The sequence below is a fragment of the Ostrinia nubilalis genome, chromosome 30 (assembly GCF_963855985.1).
Source record: "Ostrinia nubilalis chromosome 30, ilOstNubi1.1, whole genome shotgun sequence".
Classification (NCBI taxonomy): Eukaryota; Metazoa; Arthropoda; class Insecta; order Lepidoptera; family Crambidae; genus Ostrinia; species Ostrinia nubilalis.
Window position 1 is genome coordinate 6,822,942 of NC_087117.1, and position 26,599 is coordinate 6,849,540.

At 41.8% G+C, this 26,599-nt stretch overlaps 3 protein-coding genes across 5 annotated transcripts in view; all 3 read left to right on the forward strand.

Moving 5' to 3' along the window:
- LOC135085974 (uncharacterized) overlaps window positions 1-26,599 on the forward strand; it is a 100,463-nt gene that overhangs the window by 35,063 nt on the left and 38,801 nt on the right. The window lies entirely within an intron of this gene.
- On the forward strand, window positions 198-13,939 carry LOC135085956 (suppressor of fused homolog). The gene is made up of 15 exons (XM_063980741.1): window positions 198-435; window positions 1,095-1,200; window positions 1,714-1,806; window positions 2,426-2,598; window positions 2,959-3,104; window positions 3,529-3,612; window positions 4,123-4,206; window positions 4,825-4,908; window positions 5,317-5,402; window positions 6,554-6,686; window positions 7,439-7,556; window positions 8,216-8,289; window positions 8,628-8,719; window positions 9,527-9,659; window positions 12,999-13,939. Exons 1-15 carry the CDS (start codon window positions 288-290, stop codon window positions 13,197-13,199), a joined length of 1,755 nt encoding a protein of 584 aa, XP_063836811.1. The 5' UTR covers window positions 198-287; the 3' UTR covers window positions 13,200-13,939.
- The window catches only part of LOC135085981 (uncharacterized), a 52,487-nt gene continuing 43,995 nt past the window's right edge, over window positions 18,108-26,599 (forward strand). Inside the window, exon 1 of the mRNA XM_063980768.1 lies at window positions 18,108-18,632. Coding sequence (XP_063836838.1) covers window positions 18,185-18,632 — 448 coding nt within the window. The 5' untranslated portion in view covers window positions 18,108-18,184. The remainder of the gene's footprint in view (window positions 18,633-26,599) is intronic.

Genomic DNA, 26,599 nt, shown 5'->3' on the forward strand with positions numbered 1-26,599 from the left:
CATTAGAATACAAAATGTTAAACTTTAGTCCTATAATACTAATATAACGGCGCAAATATCTGTCATCCATCATCACAAATTAAGCGGAACGTTAGAACTTTGGTGCCTATTTCGACAAAATCAATAAGTGGAACACGCTCGTCTCAAGCGGTTTTTTTTTTCGTTCAGAAACAAACTGTCATCTGTCAAATGTTCAAAAAGGTTGGAATTTCCATCAAACAGTTCCGGACCAAACAAAGGGATTTCGGCCCAAAAAACACCAAATAAATTGATTAAAATCTAGAATTATGTCCATGTCTGGCGCTGGGCCTTCAAGCCCTTCTGGGGTGGTGCGAAACAGCGCGCTAGCCTTCGTAGACGCCCAACAACCGCAGGCTGCGCACACGCAGGACGAATGTATGCAGGACACGTCTAGGGACCAAATGGGGCAGACTGGTAAGATACTTTCTAAAAACGATCATTATAGTCGAAGAGTTTTAATTTGAGCGAGTATGTTCAAAAGAAAAGAAAAAACAACTGATGGATTCGAAACTTACAGCATGGTTTTCAGAAAACATAGAACTGATAGTCAAGTTTCGCATTCAGTACATATTCGGAATAGTCTGATAATAGCGCTGGATCTCATAAGTTCGGCTTTCAACTTCATTATTATTTAATTTTGATCGAATGATACTGTAATTGTACAGTTGCATGCTGTTAAAAGTACTGTCAGTAGTAAGTATCTACTGGCTATCACTCATTTCAGAAACCTTCCAAAGCAATCACAATAGTAAAACAGTACTGCATTTCTAGCAAGAAATACATTGACTGAAAGAAACATATCGACTATAAGTGGAATACCACTTCTCCGTACCAGTCAATATGTTTTCTCAAAGTCCTAGTAGCACAAGATATATTTAGAATGCGTATTAGGCCCTAAAAAAGGCCTCATCATCATTATCATCTCAGCCATAGGACGTCCACTGCTGAACATAGGCCTCCCCCAATGCTTTCCATGCTGCCCGGTTGGTAGCGGCCTGCATTTAAAAAGGGCCTACATACTTTTAAAAGAGTTCGGATTAATGTTAACTAACATCACCGTAATTTATTTTCAGACAGAATGCCAATGCCTGCTGGATTGAAAGCCTTATGTGAGGTGTACTCCAGACTGTATCCTGATCAGCCAAACCCCTTGCAAGTTACGACTAGGCTGAAATACTGGTATGTACAAATGACGGCATGTCAAGCTAAAATCTGAGGGACCTCATAGCAACTAGTATTACAGTGCTATTTTGTAACAAAACTGACGATAATACATATTAAGACTTAGGCTGGGTTGCACCATCTTACTTTGACTTTAACAAACGTCAAAAATCTGTCAAACTCCATACAAAAAACATTGGTTATCGAAAATCGTTACCGTGCAAGCTAGGTGGTGCAACTCAGCCTTAAGGTTTTTTAACTATATCTACACTAATACAGGGTGTCCCAAAAAGTAGTGTCAAGCCGAAGCCCAGAGGTAGAGCGTCACTAGGGCTCTTCAAATCACCCTCATGTATGTTCCGCGATTTTTGATAGTTTTTTTTTTATGTATTTTCTGCCTTATGGCAATCTGTTCGAAAACAATAAGCCACTTGTTTGTTGTCTTCGAGAGCCAATCAATTGCTGATCTTTTTCCAGCAAACTCTCTTCCTGGCTCAGATTTGATAGTTCGAAAAAAATATATCTTTTCAGGTTAGGTGGCCATGATCCTTTGGACTATATCAGTATGTACTGGAACCCCGGCAAACCGGAAGAGAACATACCTCCACACTGGCATTACGTCAGGTGAGCCAAAGAAAAATATTCATTCATTGATCAAACTGCAGAATGTTTGACGGGATGTCAAATTTTTAGCTCTTTCAAATAAAAAAGAGGCTGGGATGTCGCTTTTTTATTTATCTAGTTTTTTACATAATTATATTCATTATTGAAAACTTTATCTATACTAATATTATAAATGCGAAAGTAACTCTGTCTGTCTGTCTCTCTTTCACGTCTAAACCACTGAACCGATTTTGATTAAATTTAGCATAGATATAGTTTGAATTCCGGGAAAGAACATAGGATAGTTTTTATCCCGGTTTTTGAAACAGGGACGCGCGCAATAAAGTTTTTCTGTGACAGACAAAATTCCACGCGGGTGAAGCCGCGGGCGGAAAGCTAGTTACACATAAATGACGTAGATCAAGCTGTCCGTATATTAAGTGCTGATTTGAAACAAAAATGTGTAGTCTGATGTACTGCTGACTGTACAACAGAGCACCATACAACGAGTAAACAGGTTTGGACACGGTTTTTTAATTAAAATTGGTTCAGCCCTTTTACTCTTTGTCAAAGCACTATTTGCAGAAAAAAAATTCTTTTATGAGATATTTTTTTCATTTATTTCTTGTATTGTCCCCAGTTTCGGCATATCCGACCTCCACGGAGACGGACGGGTCCATCCGCCGTCACGCGATGGGTCATCAGGCCTCGGTCTAGAACTGACGTTTCGGTTGCACGCCGATGGACATTCATCGCCTCCGCTATGGCCCGCTGCGTTGCTGCAGGCGACTGCTAGATACATGTTTACTTATAGTGAGTGTTTACTGCGCCCCTCGGGCGAGAATGCCCCCCAAAACACCCACCCTAGGCCAGACTATGTCCCGCTCCCCCAAGACACCCCCTAACGCCCTAAGACCTTCCTTACTCCCCCCTACCCCCAAGTTACCCCCAGGCCGGACTGCGCCCCCTCCCTCATACCAAACACCTAGGCCAAACTGTCCCTTAACCCCCATAAAATCCCCCCTGCCCCTTTAGCCCCCTGAATCAGATTGTCCAACGGTTCATACCGTGATATTTGTATATTTTAATAACTGCCAAATCTTGCTTAAAAATTAATAAAGACATTGCATGACGTGGCAGCCTTTAATTTAAGACATCATTGTCTTTTTCCAGACAACAAATTCTGCGCCGGCGACCACATATCCTGGCACGCGCCGCTTGACCCGCGCGCGGCGTCACGCGTGCGACACTTGCTCGTCAGCAGCGACCCGCAGCTGGCGCCCGCGCGCACGCCGCATGGCGCCGTCCAGTTCCTACAGGTCAGTGGCGTAGACACCGGCGAGACAACCCCCTTAAGGCCCAAAGACTGCCCCCTTAAGGCCCAAAGACAACCCCCTTAAGGCCCAAAGACAACCCCCTTAAGGCCCAAAAACAACCCCCTTAAGGCCCAAAGACAACCCCCTTAAGGCCCAAAGACTGCCCCCTTAAGGCCCAAAGACAACCCCCTTAGCCCTCAAGACACCCCCCTAGCCACCGAGACACCCCTAACCCCCAAAGCATCCCCTAGACCCCCAATACTCCACCCTAGTTCCCCCAAGACGCCCCTTAGTCCCACCAATACACGCCCCTTGGCCCGACTGCCCCCCAAGATACCCCCTGTACTCCCTATTCCCTCTAGACCTTCCCCCTTAGCTCACGAGACACCCTCTAGTCCCCTTAAGACACCCTCGAGACACCGTCTAGTCCCGCGTGCGACACTTGCTGGTCAGTAGCGACCCACAGCTGGCGCCCGCGCGCACGCCGCATGGCGCCGTCCAGTTCCTGCAGGTCAGTGGCATAGACACCGGCGAGACAACCCCCTTAGCCCTTGAGAGAACCCCCTAAAGCCCAAAGACAACCCCCTTAAGGCCCAAAGACAACCCCCTTAAGGCCCAAATACTGTCCCCTTAAGGCCCAAAGACAACCCCTTAAGGCCCAAAGACAACCCCCTTAAGGCCCAAAGACAACCCCCTTAAGGCCCAAAGACAACCCCCTTAAGGCCCAAAAACAACCCCCTTAAGGCCCAAAGACAACCCCCTTAAGGCCCAAAGACTGCCCCCTTAAGGCCCAAAGACAACCCCCTTAGCCCTCAAGACACCCCCCTAGCCACCGAGACACCCCTAACCCCCAAAGCATCCCCTAGACCCCCAATACTCCACCCTAGTTTCCCCAAGACGCTCCTTAGTCCCACCAAGACACGCCCCTTGGCCTGACTGTCCCCCCCAAGATACCCCCTAGTCCCCCTAGCTGACGAGACACCCTCTAGTCCCCTTAAGACACCCTCGAGACACCGTCTAGTCCCGCGTGCGACACTTACTCGTCAGCAGCGAGCCGCAGCTGGCGCCCGCGCGCACGCCGCATGGCGCCGTCCAGTTCCTGCAGGTCAGTGGCATAGACACCGGCGAGACAACCCCCTTAAGGCCCAAAAACAACCCCCTTAAGGCCCAAAGACAACCCCCTTAAGGCCCAAAGACAACCCCCTAAAGCCCAAAGACAACCCCCTTAAGGCCCAAAGACAACCCCCTTAAGGCCCAAAGACAACCCCCTAAAGCCCAAAGACAACCCCCTTAAGGCCCAAATACAACCCCCTTAAGGCCCAAAGACAACCCCCTTAAGGCCCAAAGACAACCCCCTTAAGGCCCAAAGACAACCCCCTTAAGGCCCAAAGACAACCCCCTTAAGGCCCAAAGACAACCCCCTTAAGGCCCAAAGACAACCCCCTTAAGGCCCAAAGACAACCCCCTTAGCCCTCATGACACCCCCCTAGCCCTAATGACACCCCCCTAGCCACCGAGACACCCCTAACCCCCAAAGCATCCCCTAGACCCCCAATACTCCACCCTAGTTCCCCCAAGACGCCCCTTAGTCCAACCACGACAAGCCCCTTGGCCTGACTGCCCCCCAAGATACCCCCTGTACCCCCTAGTCCCTCTAGACCCTCCCCCTTAGCTCACGAGACACCCTCTAGTCCCTTTAAGACACCCTCGAGACACCGTCTAGTCACGCGTGCGACACTTGCTCGTCAGCAGCGACCCGCAGCTGGCGCCCGCGCGCACGCCGCATGGAGCCGTCCAGTTCCTGCAGGTCAGTGGCACCCAAGCAACACCCTAAGGCACCCCCTAACCCTCAAGACACTCTCTAGCCTCCCCCAAGACACCACCCTAGCCTTCCCCAAGACACCCCCTAGTCCCCCCAAGACACCCCACTTCCTCTGACTGCCCCCCTAGACACACCCTGCATCGCCTAGTCCCCCTTAGTTAACCCTGAAAACACCGTCTATCCCCTGAGACACCCGTCTAGCCATCGAGACACCCTCCGAGCTCCCAAGACACCCCCTAACCCCCTCAAACACAAAACAACCCCCGTGGCCCTCAAGACGCTCTGATGATCCCCCTAGCCTCCAAGACAAAGACCTCCCTAGCCTCCAAGACACCCCCTTAGCCCCCGAATAAATGTAATTAAATACAATATTTTTACCTTATATTGTTTCAGTTAGTGGGTTGCACTGGCAGGGAGCTGAGGGCAGCGCAAAGAGGATCTGGTTTCGACGTTTTAAAACTCATTAGTGAAGACCCGAGGTAATGTTTTAAAATTATTTTTTGTAACATGACGGGCTAGGATTATGGCGCAAAATCAATATTCATCATCATCATCATCTCACCCAGGACGTCCACTGCTGAACATAGGCCTCCCCCAATGCTTTCCATGTTGCCCGGTTGGTAGCGGCCTGCGTCCAGCGCCTTCCTGCTACCTTTATGATGTCATCGGTCCACCTTGTGGGTGGACGTTGTGCTTGCGTATACGTGGCTTCCACTTCAAAACCTTGCTGTCCCATGGGCCGTCTCATAAATGTAGCAGGAAGGCGCTGGATGCAGCCCGTTGCCAACTGGTTCATCGGAAATCATTAGAGAAGGTCTATGTTCAGCAGTGGACGTCTTGGGGCTGATTTAATGATGACGGCAACTATTTGTCTTGAAGTACCTACTATTGGGTTAGAAATAAACATGAAATATGAAACATGAAAAAGTCTCTTTAGGCCCGTTTTCACCATTAATTCCTAATTTTTAAGTGATTCCTCTGGTAACACTTAACAGGCATTTTGTTTTCAGAGGGGTTACTTAAAAATTAGGGATTGATGGTGAAAACGGACATTAGTCCCTTATTTACTAAGTACTTAGTCATTCGTTCGTTCGTTTCAGCCGAAAGACGTCCACTGCTGGACAAAGGCCTCTCAAACTTAGTCATTGCCTTGTTGTAATAATTGAACGAGCCGGAAGACAGCGTGGGCAGGCCTCCCACTAGGTGGACCGACGATCTGGTGAAGGTCGCGGGAGGTGCCTGGATGCGAGCGCAGGATCGGTCTTTGTGGAAATCCTTTGGGGAGGCCTTTGTCCAGCAGTGGACGTCTAATAATAATAATAAATATCCTTGGACATTTTACACTGCGCTTCTAGTCCCAAACTAAGCAAAGCTTGTACTATGGGTACTAGACAACGGATATAAACATACTTAAATACTTTTTTTTGTAAATACATACATAAAATATTATACATAGAAAACACCCAGTCCAATACAAACAAATATGTTCATGCACACAAATGTTTGTACTGTGCGGGAATCGAACCCGCTACCTCCGGAATAGTAGTCCGTTTCGAACCACTACACCAAACGGCCGTCTTTCGGCTGAAACGAACGAACTTGTAAAAATCGCGTGTTTATTCCCTATCAGATGTGACGCAGGCTCATGGTTAGTGACTCGAGTAAATCGCCGAGTTTCTGCGCGCGGCGTGCGGCTCGCACCGGGCGCGCCTGCTCAGCTGGCTGGAGTTTCGGCGAGGCTGCAATGGGCCGCCGTCGCAGGGGTATGTAGCATTAGATTACCGCCCCCAAACCTCTTCTTCTTCCTCAGTCCTTCACTGATGAGGATCGCGACCACAAATTCTGATAGTGTTCCTCCACAGACAGCGGTCAGCGGACAGCCCCCTTAACAAAGATACTTTACATCTCAGCATCCCTAAATAAAGCTTCTTACACCCCATCCTTTATATCTGGGGTAAGTTTGCACTGCACTCGTCTATAAAGCTCCTTTACGCCCTAGCCCGTCCATCTTAGGGGTAAATTCGCACCCCAGCCCCCTTTAATGCTTCTTTACACCCCAGTCTCTGAGGTCAGTTTACATCCCCAGCTGCCCCTTTGTCACCCCAGCTACCCTTAGATACCCCAAACCCATCTCTAGGGGAAACTAGAAAGCCCAATCCCCATAAGTTGGGCAACCATGCTCCCTAGCGTCAGTTGGTAGGGTGACCTTGCACCTCAGCCCTCCCCCAGTCCCCCTCAGTGGGGTAAATTAGCACCCCAGCCTCCCATTAGTGGGGTAAACTTGCTCCTCAGCCTCCCTATCTCTGGGGTAACCTCGCACCCTATTAAGTGTCAGATGCGACGCAGGATCAGACGCAGGAGTAACACTCTTTTGTAGTTGTGGTACATCTGAAACAAGCCTTACTCTGCCACTTCTGTCAGAACCACTCAGCAAAGGAAATGCCCAATGCAAAATGGGTTTATGGTAACTCTTAAAGATTTGGTTCAATCCTGAAATGGTATTTACTCATTCCAGGCCCCCACAGAAGCAGAACCCAGCCCTCCCGAGCTGCCGGCGTGTGTCGAACAACAGATTAAAGACACGCTGCAGCGAGGACTTAGCAGCATGAGTTCAGAACGGACTGGACCTGAAGGTATGGAAGATTTGATTTACCTTTTGAACGCCGTGGGGTAACTGGGAACCCCAAGCGAACTTTTTTAACGCTGTAGGGTCATTGAAGACCCCAAGTAGACATTTTGAACGCCGTGGGGTCACTAGGGACCCCAAGCAATCTTTGAACGTAGTGGGGTCACTGGGGACCACAAGCGAACCTTTTGAACGCAATGGGATCACTGGGGACCCCAAGCGACCCTTTTGATCGCAGTGGTGGACTCCATAAGTGCCACTTGTGGTCTAAACTGAATAAATATTTTTGATTTTGATTGATTGACAAGCAGACCTTTTGAACACTGTGGGGTCACTAGAAACCCCAAGCGAACCTTTAAAACGCCGTGAGGTACCTTGGGGCCCCAAACAAAAGAGTAGTTGACACCCTAATCAATGAGGGTTTTCGCGATTGAAAAATCCGCCAGATGGCAATACGTAGACGCGAGGTCCAAATGCTGCGTGATTGGTGGATTTTGACATATCTGTCAATGTCATGTCAAAAATAACCAATCACGCAGCATTTGGACCTCGCATCTACGTATTGCCATCTGGCGGATTTTTCAATCGCGAAAACCCTCATTGACATTCTTTATTAATTAATACTCAACTCAATTTATTCTGATTTTCTTTCTCTTTCGTTTCCAGGTCACATGTCGACAGATAGCTTCGAAATGTCAAGCATTGAGAGAGCACTGCCGCATGTGCCAGAATTAATGCAGGTAAATACTATTTTTAACCTACGCCTATACCGTTGGGCTATTATTGCCTGTAGACTCGACCCCAAGCTACCCATCCTTATCGCTCGCGCGTAATTATATTGCTGTCGCGACTGTGCGACGGGCGCCCGCAGTGAGTGTGCGAGCGCAACAGCAACATAATTACGCGCGAGCGATAAGGATAGGTAGCTTGGGGTCATTGGACAAAATTCTACGTGCTCACGGACCAGAATATACCTACCCGCCAGTTTGTAGTAGCGAGTCAATAGGCGTTGCCACTCACACAAGCAGTTACAATGATGTTACACTTTTTGTAATTCCTTTAATATTTATTATTTCAGGACTCCCGCAGTGAAGGGCTCGTGGAATACTTCGACGAGGTCCACATAGTCATGAACGCAGAAGGCGCTAGCTTGCTACCACTGGCTATAGAGTGAGTCCTTAAAATATACATTCGTGCGTGTATACAAGGTGGAAACGATAAGTGATCTCACGCGATTATTTCTAAACTATACAAGATGTCGAAAAACTGGTTACTGATCCTGAAAGTGCTTCACAAGCTCTTTCAAACGGTATCAATAATAGATTACAGAATGAACTGGATCTATTGAAAAATTCAATGTTTCCAGTTTCCTTACATTTACAACAAGCCCAGAACTCTAAAATGGTCCAGTGCCTACCCCAGAGAATCTTAGAAATAGTAAATCTACATTACTTTGTGACCCTAAGGCTCTAATCGCAACCTAAAAGCTAAAGGGGAGTATTAGCTAGAGCATTTACTTGTAACAGAACATCCGCTCTATGAAATGTACTAGTGTAGTGTCACCTTTTCACGAACCAATCGTACATTTTACCTGTATTCTACCATTCGTACATGTACGAACGTTACATTACATAGAAATGCTTTGTGGCCTAATTCACGTATTTTGACAGTCAAGATCTCGCTGACGTTCAGAATTGAAAAACAGTTCTAAATCCGTATTCACAGGGGTCATTTTGATAGAACGATTACTCGATAGGATCGCAACTTACCCCCTTACTAATAAAAAGTTACACGCTCGTTGATCAGTGTTTTAAAGTGACGTTTAGTATGGAAATGTCATTTTAAAACAGTGTTCAACAACTGTGTAATTTTTTATTAGTAAGGGGGTTAGTGTTTTGTTGTCGTTGAAGTTTTGTTACGTGACGCTACTAGTCGCTCACTTTTATAGTATTTTCTAATTCTATTTTATTTTTGCAGTGGTCGCGTGTCCCACGGCCGCCATTTCACGTGGCGGGAAGGCGAGCGGGCAGTGACGCTGGTGCCGCCCTCTGTGGCCGGCGCTATAGCCACGCCCGCGCGTCCGTTAGCCGCTAGCGGGGCTTGGCTACAGGTAAGAATGATTATATTATTTTGTTGTTTGTAGCCAAGTACTAGAATATAATGCACTGTTTCACACAAACGATGAGGTCGCGTGACCTCAGTGAGAGTAAAAGGAGTCAGTCGCATAGCAGACGTAGCGGTGAGCCGATGGTAAATCAGCTTATAATGCACACGACACTCATTTAAAATTTTAAATAGCCTACAGCAGGGGTCTCCAAACTTTGAAGCCTTAGGGCCATAATTTTTTTTTCGGGCCATAACAATTTTAATTTTTATACCCACCTGTGCAACATAGGCTTATGCCCGTTTTCACCATCAATCCCTAATTTTTAAGTGACTTCTATGAAAACAAAATGCCTTGTAATGTGTACCATAGGGGTCACTTAAAATTAGGGATTGATGGTGAAAACGGGCATTAGTCTTAAACTGTCGCGGGCCGGATTGATGGCAGTGGCGGGCCGGATATGGCCCGCGGGCCGTAGTTTGGAGGCCCCTGGACTACAATCATCATCAGGTCATTTAGTCTCCTCTACTGGAGCACAACCCTCTAATCTGAAGGGACGCTCGTGCTTGGTACGAATGATAAGATAAGATAAGATAAGATAAGAAAAACTTTATTTGACACAAAAAGAAAAAAATAGAACAAAGGAACATCATCATATACGAATGAGATAGCAACATCATCGTAGGTCATTTAGGCTCCATTTCACGTGGCGGGAGGGCGAGCGAGCAGTGACGCTGGTGCCGCCTTCTGTCGCCGGCGCTATAGCCACGCCCGCGCATCCGTTAGCCGCTAGCGGGGCTTGGCTACAGGTGCGTAAGTCATCTAAATATACAGGGTGGAATTTTGTAATGCCACCTGAAGAGATTTCATCCTTATGCTTAACACTAACGATCGATGCAATAAAAATACAGGGTGTAATTTTTAACAGATTTTAGTTGGTTCGATTCCCAGGTGTAGCAGGCAAATTTTTAGAAATCTTTGAATGCAGTTCTCTTTCTTTTCAAAAATAAAGGAATGTTTTCTTTGAGTAAAATTTTCTATCTACAGTATTAAGGGTACTTTCCCTCCAGGTGGCATTACAAAATTCCACCCTGTATATAACTCAAAGGTGACTGACTGACATAGTGATCTATCAACGCACAGCCCAAACCACTGGACGGATCGGGCTGAAATTTGGCATGCAGGTAGATGTTATGACGTAGGCATCCGCTAAGAAAGGATTTTACGAAACCACCCCTAAGGGTAACGGGATCCACGCGTACGAAGTCGCGGGCGGCCGCTAGTAGTATAATAGGCACCACAGAAGGAGGTCAACCCTAATGAGGGCTATCGTTTTAGCGCTCACCAGTTGGCGCCACTGTAGAGTAAGGTCCTGTCACTTGCTAGTAGCGAAGACAGTGGCACCAACTGGTGAGCCTAAATTGGTAGGAGGACTATCGCATTTGCACTCATCAAGATGGCGCCACTGTAGAGTAAGGTCCTGTCAATCGCCAAGGGTGCCAACTGTAAAGTATAAAAACGATAGCCCTCATTACCAGGGTTACTAACTGCTAGCGACAGTTGACTGAAGGTATCATTATGAGGTTAGTTAGTCGCCATTTCACATGGCGGGAAGGACAGCGAGCAGTGACGCTGGTGCCGCCTTCTGTGGCCGGCGCTATAGCCACGCCCGCGCATCCGTTAGCCGCCAGCGGGGCTTGGCTACAGGTATTTATTTATTTACGATATAGCATCAATATTGTGGTGTTCTTACCCAAGTACTAAAAAATAATGCACTGTTTCACACAAACGATGAGGTCACGTGACATCAGTGAGATTAAAAGGAGTCAGTCGCATAGCAGACGTAGCGGTATAAGCCGATGGTAAATCAGCTAATAATGCACACGACACTCATTTAAATAGTCTACAGCAGGGGCCTCCAAACTTTTTTCGGTATGTTGCAAGGGCCTTAACAATATTTTTCTGCCCACCTATGCAAACATAGGCTTAGTCTTAAGCTGTCGCGGGCCGGATTGATGGCAGTGGCGGGCCGGATATGGCCGGATAAGGTAAGATGTATCTCTAATTTACTAGGGTTCATCGTCCATCCTTTATTCTCATTATACTCTGCGCAAACTCGTGGCAGGCGGTGTAATGATAAAACAGTACATATCACGTTTTCCCTCGCACTCACACTGGTTGTGGGTGACGTCACACAGAGGCAGCCATAGCGTTGTTTATAATACGTTATAATTAATCAAATATTAGCGACTGTGCATCTCTGTTTCCAAAATTACTTATGGTTCCCCTGCCACGAGTGTTTGTCGAACTAGTGACAATTCACGTCTTTTAGTCTCTACAGCTTTTCTTATTGCCGAGATTCTAATCATCCACCACACAATTTACTAAGCTCCATCAATGTCAGATAATTTATTCTACTGAAGAAGCACAACCCTCTCTAATTTCATTTAATAGGATTAATCATCGTCAGAGGCAGGAGCACCCGTCTCTCTAGTTTATTTATTTATTTATTTATTTATTTATTTATTAGGGACATCAACAGCTTACAGATTTCAATGTAACATTAGACACTTAACACTATGGAAAGCCAATAACAGATATCCACGCAGTAACTTAGTTTAAATTTTGTCTGTGTACAAACAAACATTTATTGTGAAGAGAAGCTGAGATAAGTTACATAATTTTATTAGTCTTATTACAAACATTTTACAATTAAACTTGCAAAATATTTGCAAAAAGCAGTGCTCATAACCTATTAAATTATACTATAATTACATTCCACATTGTTATTTACCATTTACTCGAACGCCAAATGGAGGGAAGCACAGCAAAGAGCGAGGTTAAACGCTGTCATCAACCTTATCACACAGACAAGGTTGAGCAACGGTTTCTGCGACATGAAATTGATGGTGTTACATAACACCACGTTTACTAAGCTACATCATCATCATTGAACAAGTTTTAAAGAGTTAAAAAGTTAAGTTAAAAAAGCAGCTAGGGACTGGAATTCGTTGCCTGCTGCTGTCTTTCCCGAAAACTATAATACGGGCCTCTTCAAGGCAAGAGTGAATAGGCACTTACAGGGCAGATAAATGTACCATCCTAGACTGCATCCCACTTAACACCAGGTGCGATTGTGGTCAAATACCTGCCTTGTTATGCATAAAAAAAACGAATATTCATAAATACTTTAGTGCATATTCGCAAATATCTTTAACTGATTCGTACGGTGTGATTTTAAATAAATCATTGTCTAAAAAAAGAAAACCAAATGAATGTTTAAATTAAACCCACATTTTACCGCAATTAAGATTGTAATTTAAAAACTCTTTTGTCTCTTTCCAGGTGCTAATACCAAAGGAGCTAGCCGAAGACATGTCCAAAAAGGTCTCCCATCTTTCCCAACTGGCCGAAACCGACTCAGAATCGGACTCCGATGAGGAAGCGAGCAAGCAATCTCCAGAACCTATAATGCTGCCTCTCACTCTATCCTGGCCTAAATACAGGATCAAAATCACGGTCGTGAAAAACCATGAGCTGTTATAAATTATGTAGTTAACGTTTTTCAAGGCAAAAGTGAATAGGTTTTTTTATCCACAATGAGGAAGCTCTTGGCCTGTATTTCACCTGATGGTAAGTGATGATCAGGCCGAAGGTGGAAGCGAGCTTCACCCGGAATCCTCAACCACGGAGGAACTGGCTATCTTACCTCTAACTGTCAGAACACAACAATGCTGTTAACATTGTTGTTATGGCGACAGACTTACGTAAGGTGGTGGTATATATGGTTGAATAGAGCTCTGTGATTGGTTCGTGTGTCACCCTGTGCGTCCACGCGCACTGTGAGACCTCGTAATGTTTGTGTATACAGGCCAGGGCAGATATATACCGTACTAGACTGCATCTCACTTAACATCAGGTGCGATTGCGGTCAAATACCTGCTTTGTTCTGTATAAAAAAACTTGTAGGTAAATAAAGGACTAGTACAGTTTTTGTTATATAAGTAGGTATTTTGATGTCAAATATCAATGGACGTAACTTTATTAGCATCGTTTAAAATCTTGTGCATAAAAAAAACCTATAATCGATAAAGGTATACCTCCATACCATAATCAAGGTAGGTATGGACATATATTTTCTTGTACAGCTTATATTATAATTATTATTGTACATGTATATTAAAAGTTGTTAAACATAGTGTAATAGAATCTCAGGGGGTAGGAAAAATCATAAAAATGCTTTAACCAACTGCTTTTAAACCAATAAATGTAAATTTTGTATTAAATATTGTGTTCAATTATTCATAGTTTTCCCCATTGTGTCCCATCCTAAGGAGATAGGTAGTAAGTAGCTAAGAAAAAAAGTGTAATGAATTTATTGATCGTTGATTATGATTTTTTACTACGAAAGTAGGATGAAAAAACAGGAAAAGTAGACCTCTTCCGAAATAAATTTCAATTTTTCCCGCTCTAACCTAAACAGCTGACATCAACTGTCATGATTGCTCACAGATAATAAATAATCAAAACTGTATGTGTTTACGCTGAGGGCGCTAGTAGCTCAGATGCTACACATTTGCCATTCGAAGGCTTGAAATTCATTACAAATTGAAGCGAGTGAATAATTCCATTAGATGTTAACATTATTATGTATTATAAAATAACGTAAGTAAGACGAGAACCAACTATGGGTAGAATATTTCCCAGTAATCCTAGATCCCAATAATTTTATTCTTGACGAATCCTTGATTCTGTGATATTTATTTAAGCTTTCTAGTAGGGAATTTAGTGCAAGAACCCCTCCACTTTGGTATAGAAGGCTCATTTTTGCAACAGTGGTTCTTTGGGTGCTCCTGAGTGGATTTCCGTCGGTAGACATCGGGAGCCCCCCCTGTGGTAGCAGGGGGAGGGGGGGCAAGTTTCCTTCCGCCGCGCTTCACTTTAAGGCCCATATCTTCAAAACTATGGGTATTATGGCAAGTGTGGTATCATTTTCGGATAATTAAAGGATGGCGAATTCATTTCTAGAACAAACTTTTTGCCTTTTCATACAAAAAAATTGAAATATTGAGTAAAATTCACAAAAACCAAAAAGTATTTTTTTAAATAAACGTCGTTTACTTTTAAACCACTGGAGATAATCTAATAAAAAAAATATGACCTGAAAGCTACATTTATCAGGATTATAAAAATATAACATTGTATGGTACTTTTTTCGCAAAAAGTAGGTGAAAAAAATTTTTCTTCAGGACAAAGTGGGCGAATTTTATTGCGCATCGGAAAAAAAAATTATTTTATCCATGAATTCATACTATTTGGTTCATAAGCAAGCAAGGATTATTATTTTAGAATTTATTTATAGTTGCTGGCACATCAATCTACCATAATATGTATTTTTTCGTCAATTGATTTTGAACTCTATGTGTGAGACATAAGGTTGAAAATAGCTTAAATACATTTTAATATTGAAAATATCATAAGAAGAAAGCACTATATAAAGAACTTTAATTTGTCTAAACGTCTTAATGATTATTATTATTTTAATTAACACTTTTATTTCTACATACAATTGTACCAGTGATTTAACGGAAAGGTAAGTGTGAGGAAAATGAGGTTTCACAATAATAGTACAGGAGATATTTTTAGCACAAATGTTACGGCTGTGACCGTTTTAGTTGTTTTTTTCAGACAGCACCAGCTTCTGCACTACTTCTTGCACTTACATCTCACCATTTCCAGGCAAGCCTCGGCAGCTACGGGCAAACCGGTCCATGTAGGCTCCATCTTGCTATCGACTCTGGTCCACCCCCAACCAGTCGGGTAAAGGGAAGACTGAGTCGGTTGCTTGCAACTAATCCTATACGCGAACCCCTTGAATTGATCTGATAAGTAAGTGGATAGATCTTGAACAAGCGACGACTAAAAAGAGGACCAAAATCCCAACAGAACAGCCTAATCTGGTTCAAGCTCAAAGTCACGAAGACAAAGAACGCCCCGGGTGCCAAGCATCAGAGGGTGACACATGTCGCACAGATTAGTACTCACTGGCGCATCTGCATAGCAAGTCTGCGGTCTATGTCATTGTCTTTCAATCTTGGAATCGGTAGGTAACCCCAAAATCGTGGGGGTTACCAGAGGGTGCCTTAGGACTTACGCTGCCACTGTAAATATGGCCTTGGGAACGGGAACGGGCGTCTACTGTAAACACTTCGAACATAGTGAACGCTTAAGGAGGTTTGCTACAGTGTTTCAAGCTGAATTCTACGCTATGATATGTGTGCACTAAAGAACAGGGGTGTAAAAAACGCAATATTTACATCCTGATCCACAGCCAGGCAGCACTCAAACAAAAAGCCATCGCCTCAGTGAAGGTTGAGTCTAGAATTATTCTAAATAGATGAACAAACTCGGAAGGCATGAAAGTGTCCCTGATGTGGGATACCTGGACATACACGGATCAAAATGCAATGGGAGAGCCGACAGCCTAGCGAAACTAGGGTCAGAGGCGATACCTATTAGGTCAGAACTGATACTTTATCCTTTATCTAACGGCATACCTCATGGCCATAATATGGCCATATCCAAGAAGCACAGTGCTAAATGGAAAAGCTCCAACGATATAAGATAAACCTCTCCAAATCATTCCTAAAGGGAAACACAGGGTCATGGAGAAAACTCATTAAGCGGAAATAAAAGGTTCGTTCGTTCGTTCGTTTCAGCCGAAAGACGTCCACTGCTGGACAAAGGCCTCCCCCAAGGATTTTCACAAAGACCGGTCCTGCGCCGCCTGCATCCAGGTACTTCCCGCGACCTTCCAGATCCACCAGATCGTCGGTCCACCTAGTGGGTGGCCTGCCCACGCTACGTCTTCCAGCTCGTGGTCGCCACTCAAGAACTTTCCTGCCCCAGCGGCCATCAGCTCTTCGAGCTATGTGCCCCGCCCAATGCCACTTGATTTTAGCGATTCTGCGGGCTATGTCATTTCTGATTCGATCACGCAGGGAAATAAAAGGTACCTAAGCCCAAGCAATTACTGGTACGCAAACTGTGGACTGTGGTCGCTGTGGACTACGCTTAGATCTAGCTTAGCTTAGGCCCTACTTAAGATAACCCAGACAGCAGCAGCAGCTTTGTATCAGCCTTGGCTACTGGCAGTATATCAAGGGATTCGCGTATAGGATCAGGTGCAAGCAACCGACTCGAGTCTTCCCTTTACCCGACTGGTTGGGGGTGGACCAGAGTCGATAGCAAGATGGAGCCTACATGGACCGGTTTGCCCGTAGCTGCCGAGGCTTGCCTGGAAATGGTGAGATGTAAGTGCAAGAAGTAGTGCAGAAGCTGGTGCTGTCTGAAAAAAACAACTAAAACGGTCACAGCCGTAACATTTGTGCTAAAAATATCTCCTGTACTATTATTGTGAAACCTCATTTTCCTCACACTTACCTTTCCGTTAAATCACTGGTACAATTGTATGTAGAAATAAAAGTGGTAATTAAAATAATAATAATCATTAAGACGTTTAGACAAATTAAAGTTCTTTATATAGTGCTTTCTTCTATGATATTTTCAATATTAAAATGAATTTAAGCTATTTTCAACCTTATGTCTCACACGTAGAGTTCAAAATCAATTGACGAAAAAATACAAATTATGGTAGATTGATGTGCCAGCAACTATAAATAAATTCTAAAATAATAATCCTTGCTTGCTCATGAACCAAATAGTATGAATTCATGGATAAAATAAATATTTTTTTCCGATGCGCAATAAAATTCGCCCGCTTTGTCCTGAAGAAAAATTTTTTTTCACCTACTTTTTGCGAAAAAAGTACCATACAATGTTATATTTTTATAATCCTGATAAATGTAGCTTTCAGGTCATATTTTTTTTATTAGATTATCTCCAGTGGTTTAAAAGTAAACGACGTTTATTTAAAAAAATACTTTTTGGTTTTTGTGAATTTTACTCAATATTTCAATTTTTTTGTATGAAAAGGCAAAAAGTTTGTTCTAGAAATGAATTCGCCATCCTTTAATTATCCGAAAATGATACCACACTTGCCATAATACCCATAGTTTTGAAGATATGGGCCTTAAAGTGAAGCGCGGCGGAAGGAAACTTGCCCCCCCTCCCCCTGCTACCACAGGGGGGGCTCCCGATGTCTATCGACGGAAATCCACTCAGGAGCACCCAAAGAACCACTGTTGCAAAAATGAGCCTTCTATACCAAAGTGGAGGGGTCTCCATACAAATCATTGCACTAAATTCCCTACTATTCAGCATGTGCAATGGATTGCAACGTCTAATATCTTCATAATATTGCCACTCAATAGAAAATACCTAGTAAAGTAACAGCTACATAAGCGATCACAGCGCCACCACATCAACATTCGTAGACAGAACTAACGTGGCCACAGACAATAAAAATTCCGTACCGTCATGTGTCATCCCGTCTCGTTATTGCAGTATTTCGTGGACGCTATCCTGGTATTTTAGTGCGCGTTATTTTATCGGATAGCGTTACGTTAATCATGGAATCCGAAAGCACCGATGTTTGGGACTACTTTGACAAGTGCGGGACCGATGAAATCGGCGAACGGCGGGCCACTTGCCGCGTTTGCAGCAATGTTTACAATTACAATGCAACGATACATAACCTAAAAATACATTTGCAGAGAAAGCACTCGGTTGTGATTGGGAAAATTGCTCCTGGTAGAACAAAAACTAGCGCTAAAGAACGTCCTAAACGAAACACTGAGATATGGGGGTATTTCTCCCCAGTAGAGGGGAAAGAGAGGTTCGCATCCTGTCACATTTGCGATAAAGTCTTGTCTTATCAAACTACTACAAACAATTTGAAAACTCACTTGCGGAAACAGCACCCTTTGGCCTACTCCGCTTTAGAACAGGCCACTGAAAATAACCAACCGACTGAAGTCGAGTACGTGGAAGAATACCTAGAATCGGACAACGATGATGGTAAGTGCTTTTAATAATTTAATTTCGCAACTTTGAAACTTTTTAGCGTTAACTTTACGGTATTCATCTGTGCTATTAAAAATAACGGTATACTCAGAAATGTTTGCAAGTGAACGCGATAGATGGCGTTAGCGGTCTGAAAAATCGCTGCAACATGTTTACCTAAAGAGGTCATTGAAAAATGCTAAAAACTAAGAGAGATTTGTTTCTCAACATGCTTTCTTAGTAATCCGAACGCTATTTTACTATTTAGTATCGAACAAACCATTAGTATTTATTATAAACTGGGTTCAACATGAATTCGTGATTGCTTTGCCTTCACGTAGGTATCTACTTCATTACGCCACAGAACGCTCGTTTGTTCGTCCCACATGCTAAAATATACCTTATCTTTTGGCGATAAGGCAGGTTTCCATATAACAGCTGAACTTGTTTACATCGTTATTGTACGTTCTAGAAAGACGAATGCGTCGAAGCGGTTTTATGAAATAAGCTCTTATATTTCAGTTTTAAAGTTGATATTTGAATGAATGTCAGTTTGAGGTGGTTAGAGAGTGCCATGTTTTTCATGGTAAGAGCGGCAACGTCGCGCTGCGAATATTTTGTATTGATCATTGCTATAAATGGAATAAGGGCTTACCTGGAGGTCTGGAATCTGGATGACAAGGGACCTCATTTTTGAAGTCGGTTAATAATAAAGAGAGTGCAAAAGAAAGCTCTCGCTTTGACATAGAACAAGCCGTTCAAGCTATTAGAAAAATAAAAGTACCTACCTACCTGTTTATTTTATTTTGCAAATAAGCTCTTAAAAAATGCTTTTACATGTCCCAGTTTGATCTGATATTATTTTGATATCAGTAACAGAAGAGGTAATTATTTTTTGCAATAGGTAAATGAAACTGCCCTATTAGCCTATTACTTAACCCTATCACTGCTTCGGGGCAATAAATGGGACAGTGTATTAAAACTTTCTTTTTACAAATCTAAGAAAAATATTATGTCCCAATCGCTGTCCAAACCAAACAACGCGAAGTGCCAAAACTGGCTGGATTTCCACGCTGGAAGCTAAATAATGCGTTAAAAAGAACGTTCATTCTTATTATACCTACCTTGTTGTAGTATTTCTATATGACAAAACCACACCATTTAACCAAGTTCATGACCGCGGAGAATTACGTATAAAAATTAAATAGGTTTTTCCTACATACATACAAACATTTCTTTACACTCTTTAGGTATAATATTATATGCTTAGATTAATAAAACCTAGATAGATAGTCAGTGCACGAAAGGTGAGGCAGATTTTAGTAAGCCAGAATGGCTTACTCGTAAACGTCACATGAACTGTCAAAGTGAAAAATTGGTAAACACGTTCGACGACTTTTAATTAATTAAGACGGTTTGTGCTGTGAAAGGGTGTCTAAATACATCAGAAAAACTAAAGAAAGTGACCAGTGTTACATTTCATAAGTAAGTACTACGATACGACGCGTATTTTGCTTGAATTTGGCTTTCAAAAATTAAATACGGGAATGATACCAGTAACAAGAAAATTTATTTCCCAATTGTTCGCCGTACAAATACACTTCCTTTTTTTATGAAATCGAGACTCTTCAGTCGATTTATCTTATTGTAATTAGGTAGGTACTTTGAATTCAATAAATAAATAAGTACATGATGCGTTTTGTTTTTGTTAGTTATAAAATAATTAAAAACGTATTAAAAATTTCCCTACTTTCGGGAAAATCGCCTTCACTGTCTACACTCCCCAACAAAATTGACACTAATGACATAAGATTTTTGCCTCACTCTTGACGAAGCGTTTGTATGAAGACTATCCATCTAGGTTTTATTAATCTAAGATTATATGGTATACAATGCGTAGAAGGCGAAGCAAATGCTGAAAAAAAGACACAAAATTGTTTTGAAAAATATTTAACTAAGTAACTTAATCATATTTTTGTAGCCATCTTAAATTCCCTTCTAGTAGTCTTTGATTCCCTTCTATGATCTGAGTTAAATACATAATATTATTATGTTATGTAGGTCTTCGCGTACATAGTTTATGTGGTTTAAATCAGTGTTGGCTGTTAGGTGATCTATATTTTGTTCTACACCAGTAAATAAAAAAAAATAGTTGAGTTAGTTACTGAAAACCAGACAGAGTGACGGCTTGCAAGGTTCTGAATCATTGAACGTGTTCAATAAAATAGCAATTTTATTGAAGCGTAATATTCACTTATACGATTTACGCTTAACTTTACAATGAAATTGCCAACAAAAAAGGATATTATATGGACAATGCAAACGTGAACAAAGGATGTAAGGGCAAGGGTGAAAACAAAACCAGTTTGACAAGCTCCCTAAAACCCCGGCCGATCCTTAGTTCCCTTCGTAGTCACTAGTTTAAAAGAGTACTTAGTGCCCGTTTTCACCATCAATCCCTAATTTGTAAGTGACCCCTATGGTAACACATAACAGGAATTTTGTTTTCATTCTTAAAAATTAGGGATTAATGGTGAAAACGGGCATAGGTCAATTTATTTCTGCTTACATTTATTTAGTCAACAGAATATCAAGCTAGATAGGCGGGTTACAGACCAAGATCAGTCGGTCTCTCAGATCATAGAAAGAGAATAGATATGAAGTCGCGCGTAACTACAACGAGAACCAGTGTCCCCACATTTCCCCCACCACAGCTCCCACACACACATTCAACTGTGTAAAAACAAAGCGATTGTGAGTCTACGACAACATGTGCAACCGGCTTAAAAGTGCTGTGATTGGCCAGAAGGCGTGCCTTATGGCCAATCAATGGCCGCGTTACGTGACGCACACTAAGAAAATGCTAGTGAGAGAACAAAGATAAAATGGAGTCGACAAGATATCGATACTTTAAATCGCTAGGGGCAAGGCTCAAAACTGGTTTCACAAAATGCTTAAATATGTATGAAAACCTTTTTATTATTATGTTATTATTAACTACTATCACGCATTTACTTTTTAATTATGGCGATCTGCGTACCGCATATGTTTATCAAAAATAATGCCTATATTAGGCTTTCAACTAGCTCTTATAGTAATTACATAGTTGACAGTTACTAATTACTTCTACTGTTATTATTTTTTTTGTAAAATCTTATAATCGTAAGTAACACATCATTTTTTTATTGAAAATTACAAAATAGAAAATTATAATTTACTTCTATTTATCGATAATAGGAAACCGCATTAGAACACGAGCACGGCACTATGTTACGACCGGCACATGCGGCCGTACTGTGTATTTTCACACGACAGTGGATATCGGAAGAAATTAAATACATTGCGCAGTAGTTGAGCATGACATAAAGTGGTTGCTAACTAAATCGTCAATGTACAAGTGTGTTAGAATTTTTATCACCACTGATTTCGATATCGCAGTAACTGTTACGGCACTGAATTCGTTCGTAAAAATGTTTAGTTTTTTTTATTTATAAGCAAAATACCAATGGATTTGCAATACTTACATGTAGTAAATGACTCCATCGTTCCTGTAGTTCTTCGTTTCACTTGTTTTATTGCACGTAACGACGCATTATCCAAAATATCGGAGAACATTTCCTTAGTACGACTGAATCGCGACTAACCTAGCTACGCGGCCGATGTTCGTTTCTGGGCATATCGCGGAGACACGCGCCACGCCCCCGTTTCACATCTATTCCCTTCTATGATCTGAGAGTGGCACATTTTGGTCGAATCAAAAATCGATCCGTTGCAACTTGCAACTACAGTAGAACGCCGATTATCCGAACGCCGATTAACCGAATCGCCAATTATCCGAAACGGTCCTAAGCGTAATATAAAAAATTAAAACCAAGTAATTTTTGATTTGTTTTGTTGGAACTCAGATACATTTCAACTGAGCGTTATTGGCCTGTATCTCACCTGATGGTGAGTGATGATCAGGGCGAAGGTGGAAGCGAGCTTCACCCGGAATCCTCAACCATAAAGGAACTGGCTATCTTACCTCTTGATTTAACTTAGCTTATCTCTTGGTCTGCAAGTTCTGCAACCTGCATTAGGTCTTATAACTTTCTTTGCACTTTCAAAAAAGAGTCCACCTCTATTTATTTTTTGTGTAAAACATTTTTAATTTCATTTTTTTATTCAGAAATTCGAATGCATCAAAACAATGCCTTCTGGATTTTAAATTTATTCATTTTTATTACGAAATTCCCTTTTCAATCCATCTGTGTTCTTTTTATTTTACGTCGAAATAGCTTTCCAGTAATTATAGTAATTAGTAAACGATGAAATGATATGATGTATTATATTAATTAGATAACGACTGGAAATTAGAAATCAACTTTGCGGGTAGACTCACGAGCGAACCGGTAACTGTAGATATGGAAATTTAACGATTTTGCATCTTTCCTACCGAGTATCATTTCGAAAACTTAGAGAAAGACTTGTTACTTATGGAAGTTTGCAAAATTTAATACTTCAAGCATCTTAAAAAAGGTTTTCCTAATGTAAGGAAAGTTTCTGAGATGTACAATGACAGTTTAACTTTCCCCCGGGACAAACTTGACGTTCATTGGTTGGGTTTTTGTGGCGGTCAAGCTGTAGATCCTGGCTACACAGGAGTTGCAGTGGTGGGAACGAGAGGTGGAAATAGTCCCGATAGTAGCACAGCTAGATCCTGTAAAAGGAATTTTAATTCTATGCTGGCGAAGCTTCAGCCCGAATCTGGTACAGAATATATTTAGAAAATCACGTGCGAGTACTACCTACGTTTATTTCATTCATACATTTATTTGTACCTTTCAAACCTGTACTAAAATAAATTTGGCAGCACTGATCTATTTTTTCACCGCTCAAATGGATCTTTTTAGTTGTTTTTCTCAAAAGTCGCCAAGACCGTTTGTTCTGTCTATTAAGTCAATTATTATTATCGCTAGCATGTAAACAAGCCAGTTTTAGCTCAACTGCGCAGTATCTTGTATAGGATTCGTTTTAATGTAGTTGTTGTTAGGGTGTGTTGCGTTGCGGAGGCCATATTTTCTAATTTTAACAGAACGTCTAGGACGAATGGGTCAACTTTTAATATTAAGTTATTGCTGTATTAATGCCAACATTGTCAACTCAACCAAGTGTTGAAATGTCTTTTTAATCAGCTGTTACCAAGATTTGGCACTTATGAACGTCAAATTAAATGAAAATAGATAGCCCTAAGACCTTGGCTCTTTAGTCACTACTTTCTCAAGACTTTAGCGTTTTGCGATATAAAAAGAAGAGGGAATTAAAAGTACCATTCGGGTTTCGTTCGTTCGTTCGTTTCAGCCAATAATGACGTCCAATGCTGGACAAAGGCCTCCCCAAGGTTTTCCACAATGAACGGTCCTGCGCTGCCCGCATCCAGCCTCTTCCCGTGACCTTTACCAATTCGGATTTATTTAGATTGTATTCACCTCTTTTCTTCACTGAACTGTAACTTACTGCTTATCTTCTCGTTTTATGACTGCATATCAAGCGTAAGAGATCGCTGCAAAAGTGACTCTAATATCGTTCAAAATAAGAGCAAGGTCAAGGTTTGTTTTACAGAGGATGGCATCAAGGTAAACAGTGACATCTTGTAACAACGTGCTGTTCTGAAACAAACATGATATACTTACAGCAAATTTACATAGTTTAACCCTTTATACAGCATTGGGAATATATTTCCCACAATATTTTGAACTTTATTACCTTTTAATATGGCCAAAAAAAAAATGTTCCCACGGCATTGGGTTAAAAAAGGGTTAACTTGATATTCCGTCGTTGTCTGCATTATTTATCATAGGGCGAATTTAATTGTAACATCCAATCGCCTATAAGAGATTTGTAATTTTGTAGAAAGCAATCTCAGAGGAACTACTACTGAGCCGATTTTGCAAAATTATTTTTAACTGCCCAGTGGGAATATAGTTCCCATTTTGAACTTTATTCGTTTGTCGCTAGGTCCAAAAAAACAATAGAATGACTGTTAAAGGGTTAAGGCATGAGAAATGCGTTCACTGCATATTATTTAATTGTCATTACTAATGAATAAAAACTGAAGTAAACACTCAGATCATAGAAGGGAATAGATGTGAAACGGGGGCGTGGCGCGTGTCTCCGCGATATGCCCAGAAACGAACATCGGCCGCGTAGCTAGGTTAGTCGCGATTCAGTCGTACTAAGGAAATGTTCTCCGATATTTTGGATAATGCGTCGTTACGTGCAATAAAACAAGTGAAACGAACGAACTACAGGAACAATGGAGTCATTTACTACATGTAAGTATTGCAAATCCATTGGTATTTTGCTTATAAATAAAAAAAACTAAACATTTTTACGAACGAATTCAGTGCCGTAACAGTTACTGCGATATCGAAATCAGTGGTGATAAAAATTCTAACACGCTTGTACATTGACGATTTAGTTAGCAACTACTTTATGTCATGCTCAACTACTGCGCAATGTATTTAATTTCTTCCGATATCCACGGTCGTGTGAAAATACACAGTAGGGCAGGTGACCCGGTTTTGGCCATTTTAAGAATTTTTTAGACTTTGAGGCTATATCATTTTACAGTTTTTGTTATCACGGACTTATTTCTTGTAAAAAGTGATTAAATATATTTAGATCTAGCCTAAGGATACATTTTTTTTCATAATGATTCAATGGAAAAATAATCCTGTAGAAAAGAAAAAGAAATGGGAATTTGTGCCATTTTTGGCCAGCTTTACCCCATTTCTGGCCACAGTCATGTGCCAGTTCTGGCCATCAAAATTCATAAAAAAAAAACAAAAACTACTCGACGGATTTTAACGAAACTTGGTACAATTATTTTTCATACTCCTGGGCAGGTTATAGTATACTTAGGAATTCCGACGGGAACAGGAATTAGCGGGAAAATCCTTTTGTATGAAAAATCTAAACTGCTTAAGTTAGACGCTTGAAATTTGGCATGTAGGTACCTTAGTAAACTTAAAGCTTAGTTACAACAAGGAATTCCCGAAATTCCCACGGGAACGGGAATTAGCGGGAAAATCCTTTTGTACGAAAAATCTAAACTGCTTAAGTTAGAAAAAAAAAAAAAAAAAAAAAAAAAAAAAAAAAAAAAAAGACGAAATTTGGTATGTAGGTACCTTAGTAAACTTAAAGCTTAGTTACAACAAGGAATTCCCGAAATTCCCACGGGAATGGGAATTCCCGAAATTCCCACGGGAACGGGAATTCGCGGGAAAATCCTTTTGTATGAAAAATCTAAACTGCTTAAGTTAGACGCTTGAAATTTGGTATGTAGGTACCTTAGTAAACTTAGAGCTTAGTTACAAGGAATTCCCGAAATTCCCACGGGAACGGGAATTAGCGGGAAAATCCTTTTGTATGAAAAATCTAAACCGCTTAAGTTAGACGCTTGAAATTTTGCATGCAGGTACCTTAGTAAACTTAAAGCTTAGTTACAACAGGATATTGCAAAATTCCCACGGGAACGGGAGTTAGCGGGAAAAAACATTTGTACGAAAAAATCTAAACCGCGTAAGATAGATGAAGGGGGTAAAACGGGATCCACGCGTACGAAGTCGTGGGCGGCCGCTAGTATGAAATATAATATCTCAGCTTGAATTGAAATCAACATTAACCTATAGTATAAGTTTATGCGGTTAGTACTGGAACAATTTTCTTTTCACAACACCGATTTTTTTAGTATTTGGTTTCGATGGAGGCATTATAATGGTAACTCTGAAAATGAATCGATTACTTATATCAAAATAGCTAAGTAATTAAATTGAAAAATCACGATAAAAACTAAATGGCCAAAAGTGGGGTTCTTCGTGCACCACTTTTGGCCATTCATGTGGCCAAAGATGGGAAAATTCATTCATTCTGGCTCCATTAGTGGCCACCTCTCATAAACCCCTTAATAAACAAATAGCGATAAAATATCATTAGTACCA

Bases quoted from the DNA above. Each gene is read 5' to 3' on its own strand.
- LOC135085956 (XM_063980741.1), top strand. From the start codon at position 288: ATGTCCATGTCTGGCGCTGGGCCTTCAAGCCCTTCTGGGGTGGTGCGA. The intron at 436-1,094 runs GTAAGATACTTT...ATTTATTTTCAG, and splicing joins GGACCAAATGGGGCAGACTG to ACAGAATGCCAATGCCTGCT. The intron at 3,105-3,528 runs GTCAGTGGCGTA...GACACCGTCTAG, and splicing joins GCGCCGTCCAGTTCCTACAG to TCCCGCGTGCGACACTTGCT.